This window comes from Tachyglossus aculeatus, chromosome 4, assembly GCF_015852505.1.
Source record: "Tachyglossus aculeatus isolate mTacAcu1 chromosome 4, mTacAcu1.pri, whole genome shotgun sequence".
NCBI lineage: Eukaryota > Metazoa > Chordata > Mammalia > Monotremata > Tachyglossidae > Tachyglossus > Tachyglossus aculeatus.
The window spans coordinates 111,627,283-111,649,374 of NC_052069.1; the positions used below are offsets into that span (position 1 = coordinate 111,627,283).

The window sequence follows — 22,092 nt, forward strand, 5'->3', positions numbered from 1 at the left end:
TACATAATTATAATAATAATAATGTTGGTATTTATTAAGTGCTTACTATGTGCCAAGCACTGTTCTAAGCACCGGGGGGATACAAGGTAATCAGGGTTGTCCCACATGGAGCTCACAGTCTTAATCCCCATTTTACAGATGAGGTTACTGAGGCACAGAGAAGTGAAGTGACTTGCCCAAAGTCACACAGCTGACAAGTGGCGAAGCCGGGAGTTGAACCCATGACCTCCAACTCCTAAGCCCGTGCTCTTTCCACTGAGCCACACCGCTTCTCGTGATATAATACGAATATCATTTATATTAAATGATATAAAACTATATCATTTTAGTCAATTAGGGGGAGTCTTAGTAATGCATTAATGCACTTCATATTTTTCTGTGGGATAGTTTACTTCCTTTAGAGCTCTTCTGCTCAACATTCTATTTTTATGGAACCAATTTAGATACCTTTCAATAACCTCGTGGTAATCTTTCCAACTACCAGCTACACTCAGGAAGGGGAAGGGAAATCCCGATGGACTCCGAAGTGTCCATCCCTGTGTCCAAGGCAACGGAGCAGCTACTAATACCTCATCTGGTGTGTGACTGCTGTGTGACTTTGGGCAAGTCACTTAACTTCTCTGGGCCTCAGTTACCTCATCTGTAAAATGGGGATTAAGTCTGTGAGCCCCACGGGGGACGACTTGATTACCTTGTTTCTACCCTAGTGCTTAGAACAGTGCTTTGCACATAGTAAGCGCTTAATAAATGCCATCATTATTATTATCTGGTATTAGCTTGGAATGGAGTCGATCAGAGCAAAGGATTGAGAAGGAGGAAGGGGTTGGAGAGGTAGTTGTCAGGAGGAGACACTCCAGCCATTTTGAGGAAGGGCCAAAGTCATGATCCCGAGAGGTCAGGACACAGAGAAGCCTTGGAACTGTGACCCTGGAAGGACCCAGGGCACAGGATGGGATAGGAGATATGGTTCCAGAGAGTTGGGATTCCTGGAAGGTTTAGGGGTCCAGAGTTTGGGGCTCCGGTGTAGTGAGGCTTCCTGCCCCTGAGGGGGAAAGATGGCACAGATATGCCCTGGCAGGCGAAGGACATGGACAGGGTGAGACAGGAACCTTGGATGGTCTGAGAAAAACCTGAGAGAAAGGGAAAAGACAAGAGGAATGTGAGTCCCAGGACACTTTCAGGAAAGAAGAGAGGATCCTGGGCGGGAAAGATGGGATCTAGGAAAAGCTGATTTGGATTGGAATCCTGGTAGTTTTCTTCCCCGATTAATGTGTTAAGAATATCTGTAGGAAGACTATGTATAATTGAAATCACTGACCTTGGTGGTTGTCTGAGGCTACAGGAGCTCGGGACAGGCAAGGACCTCAGAAGCCCCGTGGGGCTTGGGGTAAGCCCTTTGTCCCCCAGATTCCTATAGCCAGTCCCTTGAACAGCGGATTGTTGGCTAGGGTCCGAACAATCCTTTGGCCTTCAGGGAGACACCTGGGTTTAAGATAGGGAGTGCGGGAAGTGCGGGGACTTGGGGTTCATTAAGCAGGGATTTCAAATCTGTGTGTCCTAGGAAGGGAAGAAGAGAGGCAGCTATAGGGCCCAACGAAAGCTAACCAGGATCCAGACACTCCTAAAATGACACATCAGCCCTTAAAACTGTCCACTTTAGAAGCCCAGGAAATATCACCACCTAAAAGGAATATTTACATACTTTTGTACATTGTGAAATACAAGAAAACTTCATAAGACCATCTGTCCCATAAATCCTTCACCAACCACTTGGAAAACAAGATTCTTATCTGTTTCGAATCGCAGCATGATTCTTTGGCACAGCCAGGAACCTCTTTTTCTTGAGAAAAGCACGACTCCCTAGAAGTTTCTCATCCCACAGGTATTCTGGAGAAAGAATTTTCGTGGGCTTGTGATAAAGCAAATATTTGTTCAAGTAACTCTCATCATGCCAGACTGCCTCAATCTTATTTCCTTTGTCTGCCATCATGGCTTGATGACACTCTTTGGTGAGCTTGTACACCTCGCTCACTGTCCCTCCGAAAAATCCCCCAGCATAGTAGAAGTCCCCCTCATCTGGGGGAATGTAGGCTCGAGACAGAGGCCTCCGCTCGTAGGTGAAGGATCTCCGTTCGGCCCCATAGAAGCCGGGGTGGAGAGTGCCAAACAAAGAGCTCAGGATCTCCACCCCGACGTGGTCGCTGAATCTCATGTCCACGTCCACACACACGAGGTAGCCAACTTCCCGGAGGAAGCGTTGCTGGGCGAAGTGGTTAATCATCTCCATGCGGCGCATGGAGACATCCTGCCAGCGGGCGTAGTTCTGGACTTCCAGGACCACCACCTTCCTTCCCTCTCGGAGGGGGACGGCGGGGACGTCAGCTGGTCGGTCTGTGTAGACGTAATAATTCACCTTGTGCCCCACCATGAAGTACTTCTCCGCGGTTTCCAGGAACAACTTCAGGAAGACCACATACCTAAACAATCATTTGAAACAAGGAAGAGAGGTATTAGTCCGCTAAGAATAAGGAATAAGCAAGCAGCATGGCTTAGTCAGAGGACTTGGGTTCTAATCCAGATTCTAATCCCAGCTCGGCCTTTTCTCAGCTCTGTGTGACCTTGAGCACGTCACTTAATTCTCTGTGCCTCAGTTACCTCATCTATGAAATGGGGATGAAATCCTCCCCCCTCCGACCGCGAGCCCCATTTGGGGTGGGACTGTGTCCAACCTGATTACCTCGTCTCTATCCCTGTGTTTGATAAAGAGCCTGGAACACAGTCAGCACTTAACAAGTACCATTAAAAAATAAAAAATAAGCCAGAGCAGCAGAAATGAGTTTTCTGACCTTACTTTGCCAGCACGGCACAGTGACACCTGCCCATGTTACACCCTGAGGACAGACTGGGTCTTGCCTGCTCCACACAGTAGTGTTTTTTAACAGAATCTGAAGTAACGGGGCTTTCGTGTATTGCTCAGTAGGTAAGTGCTAGAAGAAGGAAACAACTGGAAATCACCCTGTTTATTGACAGGATCAATAACTGGCAATTTGTCTGCCAATTTGCTTGCTGTGTGACCTTCCGCAAGTCACTTAACTTTTCGGGTCTCAGTTCTCCCTCCTACTTCGACTGTGAGCCCCATGTGGGACAGGGACTATGTCCAACTTAACTTGTACCTACTCCAGCACGTAGAGCAGTGTTTGACACATAGTAAGTGTTTAACAGCATGGCTTAGCAGCATGGCTTAGTGGAAAGAAAATAGGCTTGGAAGTCAGAAGACATGGGTTCTAATCCCAACTCTGCCACTTGTCTGCTGTGTGACCTTGGACAAGCCACTTAACTTCTCTGTGCCTCAGTTACCTCATCTGTAAAATGGGGATTAAGACTGTGAGCCCCACATTGGACAACCTGATTACCTTGCATCTACCCCAGTGCTTAGAACAGTGCTTGGCACATAGTAAGTGCTTAAAAAAGTACCGTAGTTATTATTATTATTGTTAATTATTAACAAATACCATAAACACCAAAACTGTCCTCTTTCCCCTGTAGATTGTGAGCCCCATGAGGGGCAAGGGCTCTGTCTGATCTAATTGTATTGTATCTACCCTGAGGCTTAGTACGGTGCTTGGCACATAGTAAGTGCTTAATTTAATCCCCATTTTACAGATGAGGAAACTGAGTCACAGAGCAATTAAATGACTTGGCCAAGATCATTGACAGGTAAATGATGGAGCTGGAATTAGAACACAGGTCAATCAATCAACCAATCAGTGGTATTTATTGAGTGCTTACCGTGTGCAGAGCACAGTACTCAACACTTGGGAGACTACAGTACAATAGAATTGATAAACATGTTCCCTAACCACAAGGAACTTACAGTCTAGAGGCAGAGATGGAAAGAAAATAAATTACGGATGTGTACAAAAGTCCTGTGGGGCTGACAGTGAGGTGACTATCAAGTCCTTAAACTGCCAGCTTGTTTTGGGCAGGGAATGTTTCTAGCAACTGTTTTATTTTCTTCTTCCAATCAATCAGTCGTATTTATTGAGCACTTACTGTGTGCAGAGCTCTGTACTAAGCGCTTCCAAGCACTTCCAAGTGCGTAGTTCAGGGCTCAGCACACAGTAAGCGCTCAATAAATCCCATTAATTGATTGACTGATGTAGATCCAAGTGCCTAGCCTTTGAAGAAGGGAGAGGGAGTAGGAGAAATGAGGGTTTAATCAGGGAGGGCTTCTTGGAGGAGATGTGATTTTAGTAAGCCTTTGAAGGTGGAAAGAGTGGTGACTCTGGTTTTCCACTGGACTACGCTGTTACTTAACTTTCTCAAGTTCTTCAACAGCCATTCCCTGGGCTATTCTAATTGGTTCTGAACAGCTACTTGCTCTATTCTAAACTTGGAACAAGTATTTAGCCAATATCAGATGCAGAAGGGGCCCAGCTAGCCCCACACGGACCCTCGTGTCCTCTGAAATTGTCCCCATATCCTGTGAAAAGCATCTAGGCCCTGGACAATAGATCATTTTCCCATAAGCTGATTCATGCCTCAGTCCACATGAGGAAGTTAGGAGCAGCTGCTTCATGTAATTTTCTATGAGTGATTGGAAAGATTAGGATACTTTAAGGAGCCCTATTCTTTCTGAACCTAGACACACCCATGGGGCTGGGCAGAAGAAAATATATGAGAATGACAAGCAAAGGGCAAATTGTCTTGTTTTTCAAAAACCGCAGTTTAGACTCTTGTTGCTTTACTATTATCCCTCTTTTCTGGAATGTTTGGTGTGCTGAAGATTTCCCCTGACTCTCCCTCCTTTTAGTCTGTAAACTCCTTGAGGGCAAATACTGGTTCTACCACACTCTTCTGGATTGTATTTTCCCAAGCACTTAGTAATGTGCTCTGCACACAGAAAATGCTCAATAAATGCCATCTATGGATTGATAGGGTGGAAAAAACCTGCCTTATGTTGACAGCAATAATCCCCACTGGCTTCTCTTCCAATTTCCTGAACTCTTGTCGCTATTCATAGAAAAGTTTGTGAATTCTGGAAATGGATCTGTAGTGTACCCTCTCACTTATTTTTATTGTAACTAAATCCTAGTAGACAACAAACATCCTTTCTTCTCTCTTCTTTAAGCCTACTATTCTTTTCCTTTTCCTGTGTTTAATGGAGCTCGAAGGCAAGGGCTAGTCAACTCATTCGAGCTTGTTAAATTACTTCCTCCTGCAGGCAGCCTAGTGAAGTCCAAACCACTCACAATCCTGGCCACAGAGATAGGGGTAAACAAGGTGTGGAGCGCTGAAGGAGAGCAGGGTGAGAAAGACCCTGGGAAACAACACTGATAAAGCACAGGCCTGGGAGCCTGGGGACCTGGGTTTTAATCCTAGCTCTGCTGTGTGACCTTGGGCAAGTCACTTGACTCCTGTGGGCCTCAGTTTCCTCAACTGCAAAATGGGGGTTCGATACCTACTCTCCCTCCTACCTAGGCTGTGACCTCCTTGTGGGGCAGAGACTATATTTTGCCTACCCCAGGGCTTAGAACACTGATTAACACATAGTAAGGACTTTACAAATCAATCAATCACATTAATTGAGTGCAGAGCAGTGTATTAAGTGCTTGGAAAAGTACACTAAAACAATGTAGGCATATTCCTTGACCATAATGAGCTTACAGTCTAGAGGAAATGAATATCTTCACTAATACTGGAAGCATAGATCTTCACCCCCTTGTCACTTCCTTAGAGTTACCCCAGATTATAATAATAATAATAATTATTATTATTAATAATAATAATAGCAAAAGCTTGTGGTATTTGTTAAGTGCTATGTGCCAAGCACTGTACTTAGAGCTGGGGTAGATACAAGATCATCAGGTCTCACCTGGGGCTCACAGTGGGAGAACAGGTATCGAATCCCCATTTTGCAGATGAAGGAACTGAGGCACAGAGAAGTGAAGGGATTGCCCACTGTCATACAGCAGACAAGTGGCAGAGCCAAGATTAGAACCCAAGTCCTCTGACTCCCAAGCTTGTGCTCTTTTCTACTTTCTCATTTTTCCTCTCCCCCTCCCCATCCCCCTGCCCTACCTTCTTCCCTTCCCCACAGCACTTGTATATATTTGTACAGATTTATTACTCTATTTTACTTGTATATATTTACTATTCTATTTATTTTGTTAATGATGTGCCTTAAAGTTATAATTCTATTTGTTCTGACGATTTTGACACCTGTCTACATGTTTTGTATTGTTGTCTGTTTCCCCCTTCTAGACTATGAGCCCGTTGTTGGGTAGAGACCATCTCTATATGTTTGCGACTTGTATTTCCCAAGCACGTAGTACAGTGCTCTGCACACAGTAAGCGCTCAATAAATACGATAGAATGAATGAATGAGTACACTGCCTTGGACTTCTTAGTAGTAGCACCAGTATTTGTTAAAACCCTTTTGTTTTGTGTACAGGGCTTTGTACCAGGCACTGGGAAAAAAATGCATGAGTGGGAATTAGACACAGTTCCCGGCCCCCAAGGGGCTCGCAATCTAAGAATAGCAGGGGATAAATGAGACTGGCAATAAACAAATAACGTAAGGTGAAAAAAATGAAACCCAAAAGCAACATAAAAGAAAAGAACAAAAAGAACACTAGTATAGTGGGGCTAGAGGAGTACAATTTCGGGCTCCTGGTATCTCAGATTCCCTCGGTCACAACTGCGGCGACTGCTAAATCCTTAGCAGCCACCATTCTGCATTCTGGGGAGACCATTTGCTGCTGCTGCTTCGGTCCTCCCCGCCCCCCAGACAGGCTGGATGCTGGGAGTGAGACCCCAAGACGGTGCAGTAAGTAACTCAGTAATTAATTCAGAGTATGTGGAGAGAGTTCAAAACAGTCCTTCTGCTTTAGCTAGCGCTGACGCTACGTACACTTCATCCACAGACCCCCTTGCTTGGCAAGTCTTCAAAATAATTCAAAACCAAATTAAACTCATGCTTCCCACTAGGTCCTTCTTCCCCTTTACCTTTGTCTTCCCTTTTTTTTATGGCGTTTGTTAAGCTCTCATGTACTACATGTACCAAGCGGTGGGTAGATAGAAGCGAATCAGGTTGGCCATTGTCTATCCCACATGGGGTTTACAGCCTTAATCCCCAGTTGACAGATGAGGTAACTGAGACACAGAGAATTTAAGTGCTTTGCCAAAGGTAATGCAGTAGACTAGTGGTGGAGATGGGATTAGAACTTGGTCCTTCTTATGTGCTCTAATAACTAGATCATGCTTCCTCTAATCAATCAGTCAGTGGTATTTATTGAGCTCTACTGTATGCAGAGCACTGGAATAAGCAGTTGGAAAAGTATAACACGACAGAGTTGGTTGACTCAATCCCCTGCCCACAAGGAGCTTTTGGTCTCCAAGACTCTCCTAGCTCTCAATTTATGCTTTCCCTCCTTACTCCTCCTACCCATTCTTGGTCTCTCCCATCTGTACCGATGAAAATAAAAGGATTTCATTTGAGAAACCTAGGTCCAACTGATAAATCATTCACATACTGACAACGGGCGGGAAATCTAGTGCATCTTTCTTCCTTCTTTGAGTTATCTTACATAAGACCATTGCTGCATGTAATTCTAGACTGAGCAGGGATCACCTTTATCAACTCTGTTGTACTGTATTCTCCCAAGCTCCTATTAAAGTTCTTTGCACAAAATAAGTGCTCAATAAGTACCACTGATTTTTAAAAAAGCCAGACACTGTATTCAGCGCTGGGTAAGATACTAACTAATCAGAATGGATGGAATGGAGATAACTGAGGCACAGAGTGATTTGCCCAAGGTCACACAGCAAGCAGGAAGCAGAATGGCCTAGTGGATAGAGCACTGGCTTGGGAGTCAGAGGACCTGGGTTTTAATCCCATCTCTGCCACTTGTCTGCTGTGTGACCTTGGGCAAGTCACTTCACTTCTCTGTCCCTCAGTTCCCTCAACTGTAAAATGGAGATTAGCACTGTGAGTCCCAAGGTGGGCAGGGACTGTGTCCAACCTGATTGGCTTGTATCTACCCCAGTGCTTAGTATGGTTCCTGGGCATTTAATAAGCACTTAATAAACACCACAAAAAAGGGGCAGGGGCAGGAATAGGACAAAAGTCCTGAGTTCCAGGATCGTGCTCTATGTACTAAGCCCTGCTGCTTCTTACCAAGAGTAATTGAATGATAATTTTCCTTATATAAGACAAAGACATATTGTACAATGAAGAAATGTTGTGACCGGAGATGGAAACTACAGGAGTTAACACTGGAATAGAATGGAATTGTGTAGCTGATATGTGTTTGTGGAGAGGCAGTTGAGGACCCACCAAACTATTGTAAAAAGAACATCCACAGTGGCACCCCATTTTTTAAAATGGTATTTGTTAAGCACTTACAGTGTGCCAGATGCTGTTCTAAACAGTGGGGCGGGGTGGGGTTGGGGGTTGGAAACAGTCCATGTCCCACATGGGGCTCACAGTCTTAATCCCCATTTTACAGATGAGGTAAATGAGGCACAAAGAAGTAAAGTGACTTGCCCAAGGTCAAGCAGCAGACAAGTGGCAGATCCAGGATTAGAACCCAGGTCCTTCTGGATCCCAGGCCTGTGCTCTATCCACTAGGTCAAGCTGCTTCTCTTGGTTAAACCAACAGTCCTTCCAGAACCCTTGGAGGAGCAGCAGTGATGACAGTCCTCTTGACCCTCATCCCTTATTTTTTCTCTCCTAACCCATTATGGAGAGACCAATTTAGACAAACCTTTCTTGGACCTCACCAATTTTGGCCTGGACAACCTCCTGTTGTTCATAAATCTTATTCATTCTTTCGTTGTCATATTTATTGAGTGCTTATTGTGTGCAGAGTACTGTACTAAGCACTTGGGAAGTACAAATCTTATGTGAGAAACAGCATGGTTCAGGTGGAAGGAGTACAGGACTGGAAGTTGGAGGACCTGGGTTCTAATCTCAGCTCTGCCCCTTGCCCACTGTGTGACCCTGGGCAGGTCACTTCATTTCTCAGAGTCTCAGTTTCCTCCTCTGTAAAATGGGTATAAAATGCCTGTTTTCCCTCTACTCTAGCCTGTGAGCCTCAAGTGGGACAGGGACTGTGTCCAAACTGATTAACTTGTATCTACCCCAAAGCTTAGTACAGTGGTTAGCACATAGTAATAACTTAACAAATACTACTATTTTATTATTATTATATGCATACCACTTGTTATGTGAAGTGATCAGTAGAGTACAATAGAGATGTACTTTTGTTGGTTGTGAAAACCCATCTCTTGTCCTGATGGCATGGGATTTCGTGAGCAAGTCTGTGTTCACCCTGCCCAAGCCCTTTGTGACTTTTTAAGTTTTCATCCAGCTTTTATCTTTCTAGACAAAAGAGTCTTTACTTTTTCCTTCTCTTATTTCTTCCTCTTTGTGCCCTATTTCTCCATCTTGTTCCTCCTGGTGCGTGACAAGGTAGCCGACCTCTATTTTAGCACAGTAAAATAGCCAAGCGGTCACTGGCCGAAGGAGTCCCTACCCTCCAGTGGGCTCCAGATTCCGCCAGGAAGATCCACTTCCCTAGGAACTGAGGCAACAGACGGATTGGCCCTAATCCGGGAGGTTCTTCTTGGGTCCAGATCTCCCACCTCTCCAAAGATGTTGGAAGATAAGACAGAGGCATATCTGCTGCAGAAAACTCAGTCAACTGTGGAAAGTCCTTGGCTTAAAGCTGCAAGAAGACCCACCACTCTAGGCTTCTGGGGTTTTCTCCGAGAGCTCTGGCAGCCTTTCTGTCTTCCCGTTCTCTTTCTAAACAATTCCTAGGCCTGAGGGAGCTTTTGGCTAAGAAGCCGTTCCTCCCTGACAGGATGCCACACAGTGAAGAGTGTCCCCAGCAGTCTTAGTTGGTGTTGGTTTTTGCCTTGGGTTACTGATGCCCACTCCAGCAGGGCTCTGGGGAGGGAGTCCTACTGCAAGGGACAATCTCCAAAGAAAAGATGACCAATCAGTACCACCTCCATGGGCTGAGAAATCCAATCACCAGGGCACGGGGAAGAAGAAATGCTAGGATGCTGGTTTTACCCTAATACTGCATTTCCTTGAGTCTTTGAAAGTTCATGTTACTGTCAGGTGGAGCAATGTCCTTTTCTAGAAAAGCTCTATAACACACAGTCTATGGGCCGCCCAGCTGGGAAGCAGTGTGGCCTACTGGAAAGAGCATGAGCTTGGGAGTCAGAAGATCTGGGTTCTAATGCCGGCTCTGCCACGTGCCTGCCGTGTGACCCTGGGCAAGTCACTTCACTTCTCTGTGCTTCGGTTTCCTCATTTGTAAAATGGGGATTCAATACCTGTCCTCCTCCCACTTAGACCATGTTGGGCAGGTACTATGTCCAATCTGATCGACGTGTATTTACCCCATTACCTAGAGTAGTGCTTGACACATAGTGAGTGCTTAATGAATACCATATAAAACAAACAAAAAACTGTCTAAGCATCTCACACCCCTTCCCCAGGTCTCTACTGCTGGCATTTCTTTCTCCTCCCCTGTGAGCCCCTGGTTTAGCAGCATACTCACTTTTTGATGGCAAACACCGTCAGTCCAACGGTCACGTTCCTTTGCCTAAACTGCTCATTCAGGATGTCGATGTTATAAGTCCCTTCCCAAATGATCGGAGCAAACCAGGGCGTCATTACAAGAACATCCGTTCGCCTGTAAAGTCACGGAGACTGTTACCCTGAAGGTTCCCTTTAGAATCACACCATCACCACCACCACCTTCAGTTCTTCAGGTGGCAGATGTGATTTTTCCAGCATCCATCTCAAGCGGGGGAGTTTGGCAAGTGGTTTTCCAGCTCTCCGGGAATCTTCTAAACCCTGAAAATGCCACCCCCATCTCCCATCTGACATGGGGGGATATGATACTCTCCCCACCCTCAGCCCCGCAACACTTACATAAATATCTTTAAATTACATATTATACATTATTTATTTACATTAGTGTCTGTCTCCCCCTCTAGACTGTAAGCTCACTGTGGGCAGGGAACATGCCTGCCAACTCTGTGGTATTGTACTCTCCCAAGCGCTTAGTATGGTGCCCTGCACATAATAAGCATTCAATTAATACCAATAATGATTATTTTTTTTTCTGTAGTTGTTCCTGTTCAATTTTGGTCTGCTCTTTTGCCCCCTTGTGCCTGCCCTTCCCAGCCTTTTATCTGGAACCCCGTGTGAGCTAGGAACCATGTCTGATTTATGGCTCAGTGGAGAGAGTACAAGCTTGGGAGTCAGAGGTCGTGGGTTCTAATCCCGGTTCTGCCACTTGTCAGCTGTGTGACCTTGGGTAAGTCACTTAACTGCTCTGTGCCTCAGTTCCCTCATCTGTAAAATGGGGATTAAGCCTGTGAGCCCCACGTGGGGCAACCTGATTTCCTTGTATCTACCCCAGTGCTTAGAACAGTGCTTGGTACATAGTAAGTGCTTAACAAATACCATTATTATTATTATTATTAATCTCCAGAGGAGGGAGCTTTTACTACATACCTTGCATCAGCTAAATCAACATTAATATTGGTTGAGTGGTAAACAGCCCAGCTTGGGTCTTCTGGTAATCAGAAATCAAATGATTAATTGATCAATGATATTTATTTGGCTTTTCCTTTGTGTAGAGCAGGCTGTGTATATTAAGCATTTGGGCGTAGAAGCCAATTCCCCTGCCTCCCAGGTTACTGCACAGGGGATTTTCCCAGCACCCCAAACTGGTTTCAGGCAGGTGGGGCAAATAGTCTCATACCTGGCACGGGCCTCAGGATGATCCCAATGCTAAGGCAACGATTTAATAATGATGGTATTTGTTAAGCGCTTACTATGTGCCAAGCACTGTTCTAAGCACTGGGGTAGATACAAGGTCATCAGATTGTCCCACGTGGGGCTCACAGTCTTCATCCTCATTTTCAAGATGAGGTAAATGAAGCACAGAGAAGTGAAGTGATTTGCTCAAAGGGGCTCCATCCCATCCAGCCTCACCCCTCAAGCTGCAGAGATCTTCTGTCTCTTTCCCATGTCTAATAGGGCAGGTATTTGATGGCTTTTTGTGGGCCTGGTCCAGGAAGGGCCGGGTGAGATTTAAAGAGAGAACTAGCAGCTGCTCCAGGAGATTCACTCCTAAAACCGCCCCTTTCCAGGCCTAACTGGTGGCAGTGGGGGGGGGTCTTGAAGCCAAGCCCTCCAGGACTACATGAAGGGAGGAGGTGGTTAAGAGATACAGTATGGCTTAGTGGATAGAGCACAGGACTGGGAGTCAGGGGACCTGGTTTTTAATCCTGACTCCACCACTTGTCTGCTGTGTGACCTTGGGCAAGTCACTTTGCTTCCATATTCCTCAGTTACCTCATCTGTAAAATGGGGATGAAGACTGTGAACCCCACCTGGGACAGGGACTGTGTTCAATTTGATTTGCTTGTATCCACCCCAGCACTTAGTACAGTGCCTGGCACATAGTAAGTGTTTAACAAATACCACAATTATTTAATTATTATTATCAGAAGGACCAGGTTTTTAATCCTGACTCTGCCACTTAATAATGATGGCATTTGTTAAGTGCTTACTATGTGCACTGTTCTAAGCGCTGGGGGTATATAAAGTGATCAGGTTACAGTCTTAATCCCCATTTTACAGATGAGGTAATTGTGGTTCAGAGAAGTTAAGTGACTTGCCCAAGGTCACACAGCAGACATGTGGTGGAGCTGGGATTAGAACCCATGACCTCTGACTCCCAAGCCCGTGCACTTTCCACTGAGCCACGCTGTGCTGTCTGCTGTGTGACCTTGGGCAAGTCACTTAACTTCTCTGAGCCACAGTTACCTCATCTGTAAATGGGGATTAAGGCTGTGAGCCCTCTGTGGGACAGGGACTGTGTCCAACCTGATTACCTTGTATCTACCCAATGCTTAGAATAGTGCCTGGCCCATAGTAAGCGCTTAACAGATACTATTAAAAAAGGAGTGGAACTCCTGCAGGGGTACCAGCTCTGTTCTTTAATTCCCTCTCTCCCCTCTTGTAGGTTGGGCCTCTCATTCAGTAGTTTCTCAGCCACTCTTCTCCCTGTCTGGCACCGATATGGAGCCGGACACATTTGTAACTGCTAGTTACATTTTTAAATGCTTAGCCACTATATAGGTTCTGTGAATATCTGCAAAAGATCTTCCTTATTCTATAAACCGCTGCTCAGATCATCCTCCTGAAACAACTCCAGGCACACATCTCTCCACTCCTCACAAACCACCATTTGTTACTCACCTCCTTCCGCATCAAGTAAAACCTCTTTTCTCTTTCAGGATCTCCCCGCCCCCTGCTACACACACTCTTACATATCAGTTGTCTTCAGCCAGTCCTCCTATGCTAACTTTTGAACTGAACCTCTAGGTCTACTTTCAGAAACAGCAGCAATGACTCATTTGTTCATTCAATCGTATTTATTGAACTCTTACTATGTGAGGAGCACTGTACTAAGCGTTTGGGAGAGAACAGTAAAAAATAAACAGACACAATTCCTGCCCACAGTGAGCTCTAAAGGGTAATGGAGAAACAGAGGTAGAGAATGAATTTGTTTCCATACAAGTAGATCGAGTCGTATATAGGCAGGGAGGGGCTTCATTCTTCCTACTTGGGTGGACACCAAAAGAAGCCTTGCATCAGATGATGAACCGTGATTTTTTTCTCAGCATGACACTGCTCAGAAATACCAACCCAATTCTGCCAGAGAAAGAGTGCAAGAGATGTGGAAAGAAACCTAAAGTTCTTCAAGAGACAATGGAGGAAAAAGAGGGGAGAGAGAAAGAGAGAAACCAGCTGAGGGTTAAAAGAAAGACAAGGAAAGATAGTCACCAAGAGAGAAAAAGCCTACAAGATTAACAGAATTACTTACGGGGGTTTCAGGACCATGGCTTTAGGATAAATCATCCTAAAAAATAAGAATGTAGGGGAATCCATGAGGACTAGGTACCAAGTCAGAAAGATTTTGCTAACCATTCAAGAACGATCCTGTGAGAGTTCAAAGCAGACAGCAGGTTGATTCGCCTCTGTTTCATTTCACTGACACTTTCTCCATTGTCCTGCATTACCAACAGAGGCAGAGGGATGCTGAGAGGTCTGCAGATCAGTTCCAAAAGGCAAAAACTTTGACCTCTCCTTATGTGTCTGTCACCAGCCCCCTCTTCCCCTTTTTATCTTTGGATTGTGAGCTCCCTGAGGGACAGGGACTGTCTCTACTTCCACCTACATATTCTTTTCCAGTGCTTAGTACAGTGCTCTGTGCACAGTAAGCGCTTAATAAATACTATTACAACTACCACTACTATTTACTACTACTACTACTACTATTATTCCTGCTACTACTAACACTACTGCTACACGTGCACAGCCTTCCAAACAGGATGATTGTAAGCATGAAAAAACATGCCAACCTGGGAAATCCATAGGAAATGGTGTTGAACTTTCACTTATAAGTCCTAGTTTGGACCATGCTGTGACACCCATCTGATGGGCTAATCACTTAACGTTCATTAGGTACTTTTAAAAAATGTCTGGTTGGGATGTTTCAGGAAACTTTACGTGGCCTAGTGGAAAGAGCGTGGGCTTGGGGGTCAGAGGACCTGAGTTCTAATCCCGGCTCGACCACTCATCTGCTGGGTAGCCATGGACAAGTCACTTAATTTCTCTGTGCCTCAGTTCCCTCATCTGCAAAACGGGGTTCTGATACCTGTTCTCCCTCCTACTGAGTCTGGGAGCCTCATGTGGGACTTGATTAACTTGTAAATGCCCCAGCAGTTAGTACAGTGCATGGCACATAGTAAGCGCCTAACAAATACTACAATTGTTATCATCATCATTATTATTAGTAGGGACCGTCTCTATATGTTGCCGACTTGTACTTCCCAAGCACTGAGTACAGTGCTCTGCACACAGTAAGCGCTCAATAAATATGATTGAATGAATGAATGAATGAAAGTACTTTAAGTACAGAAATAGCTTTAAGAGGAAACACTTCTTCACACAGCTTTTGGTCAACATATAGAATTCATTACTAGGGTCATAGAGGCAGAACACTTAAATAATTCAAGAAGGGATTGGACCAATTCATTATTGACAGTACTTTAATGGCTTATTAGAAGGAAAAGTTTGAGAAGTTAGAAGGTTCAGGGAGGGTTCAGATTCAGTTATGGATGACAGGTCCACAGTGGAATTTCAGAGGTAATAATGACATTTAAAACTTTCAAATTACTCCCACATCAATTATGTCATTTTCCCTCCACAACACTCTTCCAAGTTAGGGAGAGGCAGTATTATTATTATCCCCACTTAATGGATGAGGAAGTTGCACCTCAAAGAATTTAAGTTATTTGCCTATGGTCACACACAGCAGGCTTGTGGCAGAATCAGGGAGTGAAAAATCTTGGGTAAGATTAAACAAAGGTATTTACTGAGCACTTACTGTGTGCAGAGCACTATACTAAGTGCTTGGGAGAGTACAGCATTATAGAGTTGGAAGACACATTCTCTGCCCACAACAAATTTAACAATCAGGATGGATGTTGAGGAGGGCAACAGCACACTTTTCCTCCAAATGACTCTGGGTGCCCCTTTAGGAGGTGAATACAGGGATGGATAAAATGGGCCTAGAGTGGCATTGCTTTTTTTAAATCTGTTGCCCCTCTTCTCCCCGCTCTGCAAAAGCATTAAAGTGTAAGCTTCCTAAGACAAGGGATTGCATTTTCTACTTCTTTGATATGTTCCTCAATACTAGAACAGTACTCTGCACCTAGGTACTTAGGTACTTAGGTACTCTGCACCTAATTGGCATTTATCAATACTATTGATTGCAATCCTGGTTATCTTGTGTTTTTTGTGAATATAGCAGCACCCAGCATTCAGTGACTGGGTCTGTCTTGGGCCAGACAAATTTTCGAAGAGGAGGTATTTAGTACTTAATTCCTCTAAGGCTCCAAATCTTCCTGGGAAAAATCTAAACCTCAAGGCCAATTCAATAAGTATAATAATTGTGATTTTTGTTAAGCGCTTATTATGTGCCAAGCATTTTACCAAGCACTGGGGCAGATACCAGATCATCCCTGTCCCACATGGGGCTCACAGTCTAAATAGGAAACAAAATGGATATTTCATCCCCATTTTACAGATGAGGAAACTGAGGTACAGAGAAGTGATTTGCTCAAGGTCACCCGGCAGACAAGTGGCAAAACCAGGATTAGAACCCAGATTCTCTGGCTCTCAGACCCGTGCTCTTTCCACTAGACCACATTGCTTCTCTAGTCAACATATGAGGATGGAGAAAGGGAGAATGACTTTGGAGCCAAGTGCCATTAACCTCATCCAAGAGCCTCCTTTGGTGTCCATCCACTTTGGGTTTTCCGGCCCCTTCTCATAGCCCTCCCTCCCTACTAACCTCGGGTGGTCCCATGACAGCCCCCAGAGCCCAGGCAGGGCCAGCAGTGAGGGGAGAAAGCATCCCCCATCTCCCAGTACCCCCAGACAGTAGCTTTCTCTCAGGCGGCATCCAAGCCTCCTGAACAGCAAAACCAAAAATCTGTATCTGCACAGGCGCTAAAGACAACAATTTCTCTCAAAGGTGGCAATTCTCTACACTTCCATCATTTCACTTGCTCCCCTATGGATCTTTGGACATTTGATACTCACCCCATCCACAACCCCACAGCACCTATGTGCATATCTTTAAATTACATATTATAAATTACTTATGTATTCATATTAATGTCTGTCTCCCCCTCGAGACTGTAAGGTGGTGTGGGCAGAGAACATGTTTGCTAATTCTGTTGTATTGTGCTCTCCAAACACTTAGTACAGTCCTCTGCGCATAGTAAGTGCTCAATAAACACGATTGATTGATCTATAAATTTTCTAACGTTGTGCAGCCTGGAACAAATAAAGATTTGAATATCCATTTGAGTAGCTCAGTCCAACCTCTTCTGGCCAGTTATAACTGTACTTTCTCAAGTGCTTAGTGCAGCGTTCGACGCACCGAAAGCACTCAATAAATTGACGGATTGGTTGGGAAAAGGTTGAAGTTGCAATTTTTGGTTAAAGTAACTCCAAACGTGAGCCACCTTCCTAAAATTCAGAGTTCATTTACCAGGACTAGGTGATTGTTTTTCTTCCGCAAGGTAAAGTTGAGTAAATAAAATGAAATTCAACCGCCAAAATGGAAGCATTTGAAAGTATAACTTGACAATGTTTGACTAGCAATAATGCTTATCTGGCTGCCAATAAAAAAAGTACTAGTAGTAGTGGTAGCAGTAGTAGTAGTAATAGTATTTACAGAAACTTCTACTATGTGCAAAGTAAGACTGTAAGCTCTTTGTGGGCAGGGAACGTATCTGTTATATTGTACTCTCCCAAATGCTTAGTACAGTGCTCTGCACACAGTAAGCACTCTATAAATATGATTGACTGACTATTAAGGGTTGGGGAAAGTATACGGTTTTGAAATTAGACGAGGTCCTTCGTCCTCTAGGGACTCACAATGTAAGAATGACATGGGGAGAGTTGGCAGCAGATGTGCAAGGGAAGGAGAAACAATCTAAAAAGGCGAAGCTCTTACGGAGCTTACAATTTAATGAAGGGTGGGAGTGGGGAGGAATAGCAGATAAAAATAAGCAGTTCCACTCTAGGCCCATTTTATCCGGCCCGGTATTCACCGCATAAAGGGGCAGCCAAGGTCATCTGGAGGAACAGTTTGCCGCTGGTCTCCATGGCATCCCTCCTGATGGTTTCAGTTAGTGATCTTAGCTGAGATTCAGTGCTCCGTAGAGCCGGGTTTTAGTCCCGATTCTGCCGCAGGCTGGCTGTGTGTGACCCTGGACAAATAACTTCATCTCTTTGGGGCTCAACTTCCTCATCTGTAAAGTGGAGATAATAATCTCTCCTCTCCCTACCTCAGAGGAATGTTGTGAGGATAAAACGACCTAAAGACAAAGTCAAGAAGAACTAGTCTGTGCCACTGGCCACCGAGATGGAGTTGTTGAGTCCGATAGACAGACCCAACAGCCATTGCCAGGAGTGTCCGCAGTACACACTAACGTTCCTTTCTGGAAAATAAGGCTTCGAAACAATTTGTTTCTACCTATTGTGTTTTTTTTATGGGAATGTACTAGAAAGGCTTTTCATTATCCCAGACTAGTTGTCAGGTGGTTGTCAGGAGAAAAAAAACCCATCAATCAATCTGGGTGAGAAGACATTTGACAAAATGTAAAACATTCCTTCTCTGGATGTTCCAGATGGGTAAAAGATAGTAGTAGTAATAGCAGTAGTAATGATAGTATTTATTAACTGCTTACAGTGTGCAGAACACTGTATTAAGCACTGGGAGAGACTACACAATAAGCAGTGCCATTCAGTACCTGCCCCTCGGGGGCTTCCCAGTCTAAGAATGATAGCTGCAGGATCGCTGTTCCATTTCCCCATTTTGGATCACACATGCAAGTAAACCAAGCTCAAATATTAAGATTATCTGTTTGTTTCGAAGAGAGGCAGCATGGCCTAGTGGGAGTCAGAGGACGTGGGCTCTAATTCCAGCACCACCACCTGTCTGCTGTGTGACCTTGGGCAAATCACTTCACTTCTCTATACCTCACTTTTCTCATCTGTAAAATGGGGGTTCAATTTGCCTTTCTCCCTCCTACTTAGACTGTGAGCCCCGGAATAATAATTGGGGTATGTGCCAATCACTGTACTAAGTGCTGGGGTATATACAAATTAGTCAGGTCCCATATAGGGCTCATAGTCTAAGTAGGAGGAAGAACGGGTATTGAATCCCCATTTTGCTGTTGAGGGAACTGAGGCACAGAGAAGTTAAGCAACTTACCCAAGGTCACAGAGCAAATAAGATGTCAGAGTGGGGATTAGAACCCAGGCCCTTGCTCCTTCCACTAGGCCCCGCTGCTTCCATGTGGGACAGGGTTGTATGCAATCTGATTAACCTGTATGTAGCCTGGCACTTAGAACAGTGCTTGACACACAGTAAGCACTTAAATACAAATACAGTAAAGAGAGTCCACAGTCCTCCTTGGCTATCTCTTCTAGTGTTTACCAACCTTTCTGCCACAAGCACTTCCTGAAATCAAGCCTCAATCCCCCTTACTGCAATTCCAGCACATTTCTCCCGTGGTGATGAGGGGGGCATTCCCTATTCTCAATCCAGTCAGTCTTTCTCACTTTGAAGATGTGAAGCATGAAACCCAGAGGCTTGGGATAGTGAAAATAGGGGTAGACCTTTCAAGCATCACTGTATCTAATATCTACACCCAAGAAAAAATAACCAACAAAAGCCCAAGAAAAGGCACACATACCTTGGTAGCGTTGTGACTCTTAGGTCGTCCAGGGCAATGGCATTTATGCTACCGAAAGAAAGGAGAGGATGGTTAGCTCACTGAAAACATACCATTCTCCTGAGCCTCTCCAGAGCATCAAAAGCAGTCCAGGAGGTTTCCAGATTAAAACCAGTCCAAATTCAATTCAATACAAACAAATAAAAATAAAAAGGAACTCTACCTCTCCGACAGTGTGGTGAGCACGAAAACCTGGCCCGTTTTGCTAGCATTCCTACTAAAAGAAGAGAGAAAACCTCTTTAGTCCCAACCAAGAAGATGATGCACAAATGAGAAAAATCACTCCAAACTGCAAGGCCGAGTTACGTACAGTAGCAGCCTTGAGTGCACAAGCCAAAGGGGAAATGACAAAAGAAAAATAAGATGGAGTCCTCAAGAAGCTTAAAGGAGGAGGGGGGAGCACTTGGTACAACTGAAAACCATTAAATTAGACCCAAAGTTCAAGAAGAAGTGTGGTCTAGTGGATAGAGTATGGGCCTGGGAATCAGAGAAACTTAGTTCTAATCCTAGCTCCGCCACTTGTCTGCTGCGTGACTCGGGCAAGTCACTTAACTTCTTGGTGCCTCAGTGACCTCATCTGTAAAATGGGGAGCCCTAGGTGGGACAGCAACTGTGTCCGGCGTAATTATGTTACATCTTTCCCAATGCTTAGTACAGGGCCTGACTCATAGTAAACACTTAACAGATACTTAAAAAAAATTGTAGGCTTGTAAAACTTAGATACACCAAGTTTCTAGAGGCATATGCATAAACACCAAGGTAGTTGAAGTGAATGGCAATACTGGAGTTGGGGGAGGATGTGAGAAGGCTTCTTGGAAAGGGCAGTTGTTAGAAGAGCTTTGAAGGAGGGAAATGATATGGAGGGAGATACCTATTCATTGTACTTCAATATCGTCTATCTCACCATCGACCTCTCCCCCACATCCTGCCTCTGACCTAGGACTCCCTACCTCTTTATATCTGACAGACAATTACTCTCCCCACCTTCGAAGCCTTATTGAAGGTTTTTCCTGAGTAAACTCTCATTTCCTCTTCTCCCCCTCCCTTCTGCGTCACCCTGATTTGCTTCCTTTATTCACCTCCCCACCCCTCAGCCTGACAGCACTTACATAGTATCTGTAATTCATTTATTTATATTATTATCTGTGTCCCCCTCTAGACTGTAAGCTCAATGTGGGCAGGGAATGTGTGAACAACTCTGTTATATCGTACTCTCCCAATTGCTTAGAACAGTGCTCTGTTGCAGTAAGTGCTCAATAAATATGACTGATTGACCGATAGGGAGATGAAAGGCTTCTAGGCAGGAGAGTCGTCCAGGAGGAAGCGAGAGTAGTGAGTCTCTTTGCTTGGCTGGAACAGAGAGCAGGAATTAGGGTGGAGGGAAGGGGAAGAAGGGATGAGGTTTTAGAGCCCCATGTTGGTGCTGAAAGAAGGCAGAAGGGAAGGAGGAACTTAAAATGATCAACAGAGAGGGTTTTAGTCGTGTCAAATGAAGGTGGAGCATAGACTCCAGGTGGAGCCCAGAAAGGTCTTTGACATGTCCCAACCCAACCTCCACCTTGAAATGCTGAAAGATGTAATTTCAGGTAAGCTGAAGAAAGCCCTTACCTAAGTAGCCTTATTTCCTGGAGACTGTTCAGGTCTCCGGCCTCTTTCCTGTGGAAAGAGAGCGTCCCAAGATTAGCGTAACCAAAACCACTTCTGTCATCAGAGCAGAAACTATTCAAAGGCACAAAAAGGTGGGGGAGGATGAGTGGTATGCCAAACCTCTGGGGTGTAATGAGCAGAAAGAAACCTACCCGAGTTGTGGTATGTGGAGACGCAGTCTCTCACCATCCAGTTCAGTGTCCATCTTGCTACAGAGAGAAGGCAGCTTGAGTTTCTCTCTCTGAAAACACTCTACCCTTCAGAATAAAACTAAGCAAGGGGTCCTGTTGTTCCTTCCTCTCCTTCCCTTGGCCCCCAAATGATGTTCTTTTTTAAAACCCATCTTAGGGGATCAGTCAAAAGATTTCTACCTTAACAGTGTTATTTCCTGGTAGTCATTCTGCTCCTCAGGAACTTTCCTAATGGGAGGAAAACAGTGCTCATGGAGTCAAACAGCAGTTAAAGAATGCTCAGCGGAGCCCAGCCGGCTCAAGAGAATTGGCTGAGATGTTTGGAGATCAACAGGAAATCGAGAATAAAAAGAAATGACATCAAGATTCTACCTGAGTAATTTGATTTGCTGGAGTCCGGCCTCACAGCTGTCACTGTTCCTGTGAAAAGAAAGTATCCATTGGTTAGTCAAATACAAGTTCAGGAAGAAAGTAATTGGACTCAAAATTCATTCCAAGTCAAACAATAAATCAAAGAAATTTACCTTTGCAGATGCAATTGCAACTCAAAATTGTGGCCATCTAGGTAAGGGACATTCATGCTTCTGAAAAGAGAAATATCCAAGTTTAGCTCACCTCAAATACTGCAACCGCTAGAGCAGGTTCAAATGATTCATGAGATATTCAGACGGTTGTCATCCCACCCAGATGGGAAGCTTGGTTTTGTGAAGGCCCGATGGGAAGGGGATCTCCTCAAGGAACCCCAGTTGACAGGAAGTCTGGTCTTGTAATGAACCGCAGCCCCAAACTTTCCCTTTTTTCATAACCAAGGAAACTCACTGTTTTGGCCCTGCTT

The 22,092-nt window shown here is 44.7% G+C and overlaps 2 protein-coding genes across 2 annotated transcripts in view; both read right to left on the reverse strand.

The window, feature by feature from the left end:
- The window catches only part of LOC119927329 (histo-blood group ABO system transferase 2-like), a 44,805-nt gene extending 34,208 nt beyond the window's left edge, over window positions 1–10,597 (reverse strand). Inside the window, exon 1 of the mRNA XM_038745935.1 lies at window positions 10,578–10,597. The gene's annotated coding sequence lies outside the window, so the exon portion shown is untranslated. The remainder of the gene's footprint in view (window positions 1–10,577) is intronic.
- On the reverse strand, window positions 1,787–21,837 carry LOC119927330 (histo-blood group ABO system transferase-like). The gene is made up of 10 exons (XM_038745936.1): window positions 21,782–21,837; window positions 21,630–21,677; window positions 21,438–21,485; window positions 21,219–21,275; window positions 21,028–21,075; window positions 19,583–19,636; window positions 19,381–19,428; window positions 13,926–13,961; window positions 10,578–10,712; window positions 1,787–2,477 (listed from the first exon to the last, which is right to left on the reverse strand). Exons 1-10 carry the CDS (start codon window positions 21,835–21,837, stop codon window positions 1,787–1,789), a joined length of 1,221 nt encoding a protein of 406 aa, XP_038601864.1.
- Between the last annotated feature and the right edge of the window lie 255 nt (window positions 21,838–22,092).

Excerpts from the sequence above, each read along its gene's own strand:
- LOC119927330 (XM_038745936.1), bottom strand. The coding sequence starts at position 21,837 with ATGAATGTCCCTTACCTAGATGGCCACAATTTTGAGTTGCAATTGCAT. Across the intron at positions 21,486-21,629 it reads CAGCAAATCAAATTACTCAG|GAAAGTTCCTGAGGAGCAGA; the intron begins GTAGAATCTTGA and ends TCCTCCCATTAG. Across the intron at positions 21,276-21,437 it reads CAGGAAATAACACTGTTAAG|CAAGATGGACACTGAACTGG; the intron begins GTAGAAATCTTT and ends TTCTCTCTGTAG.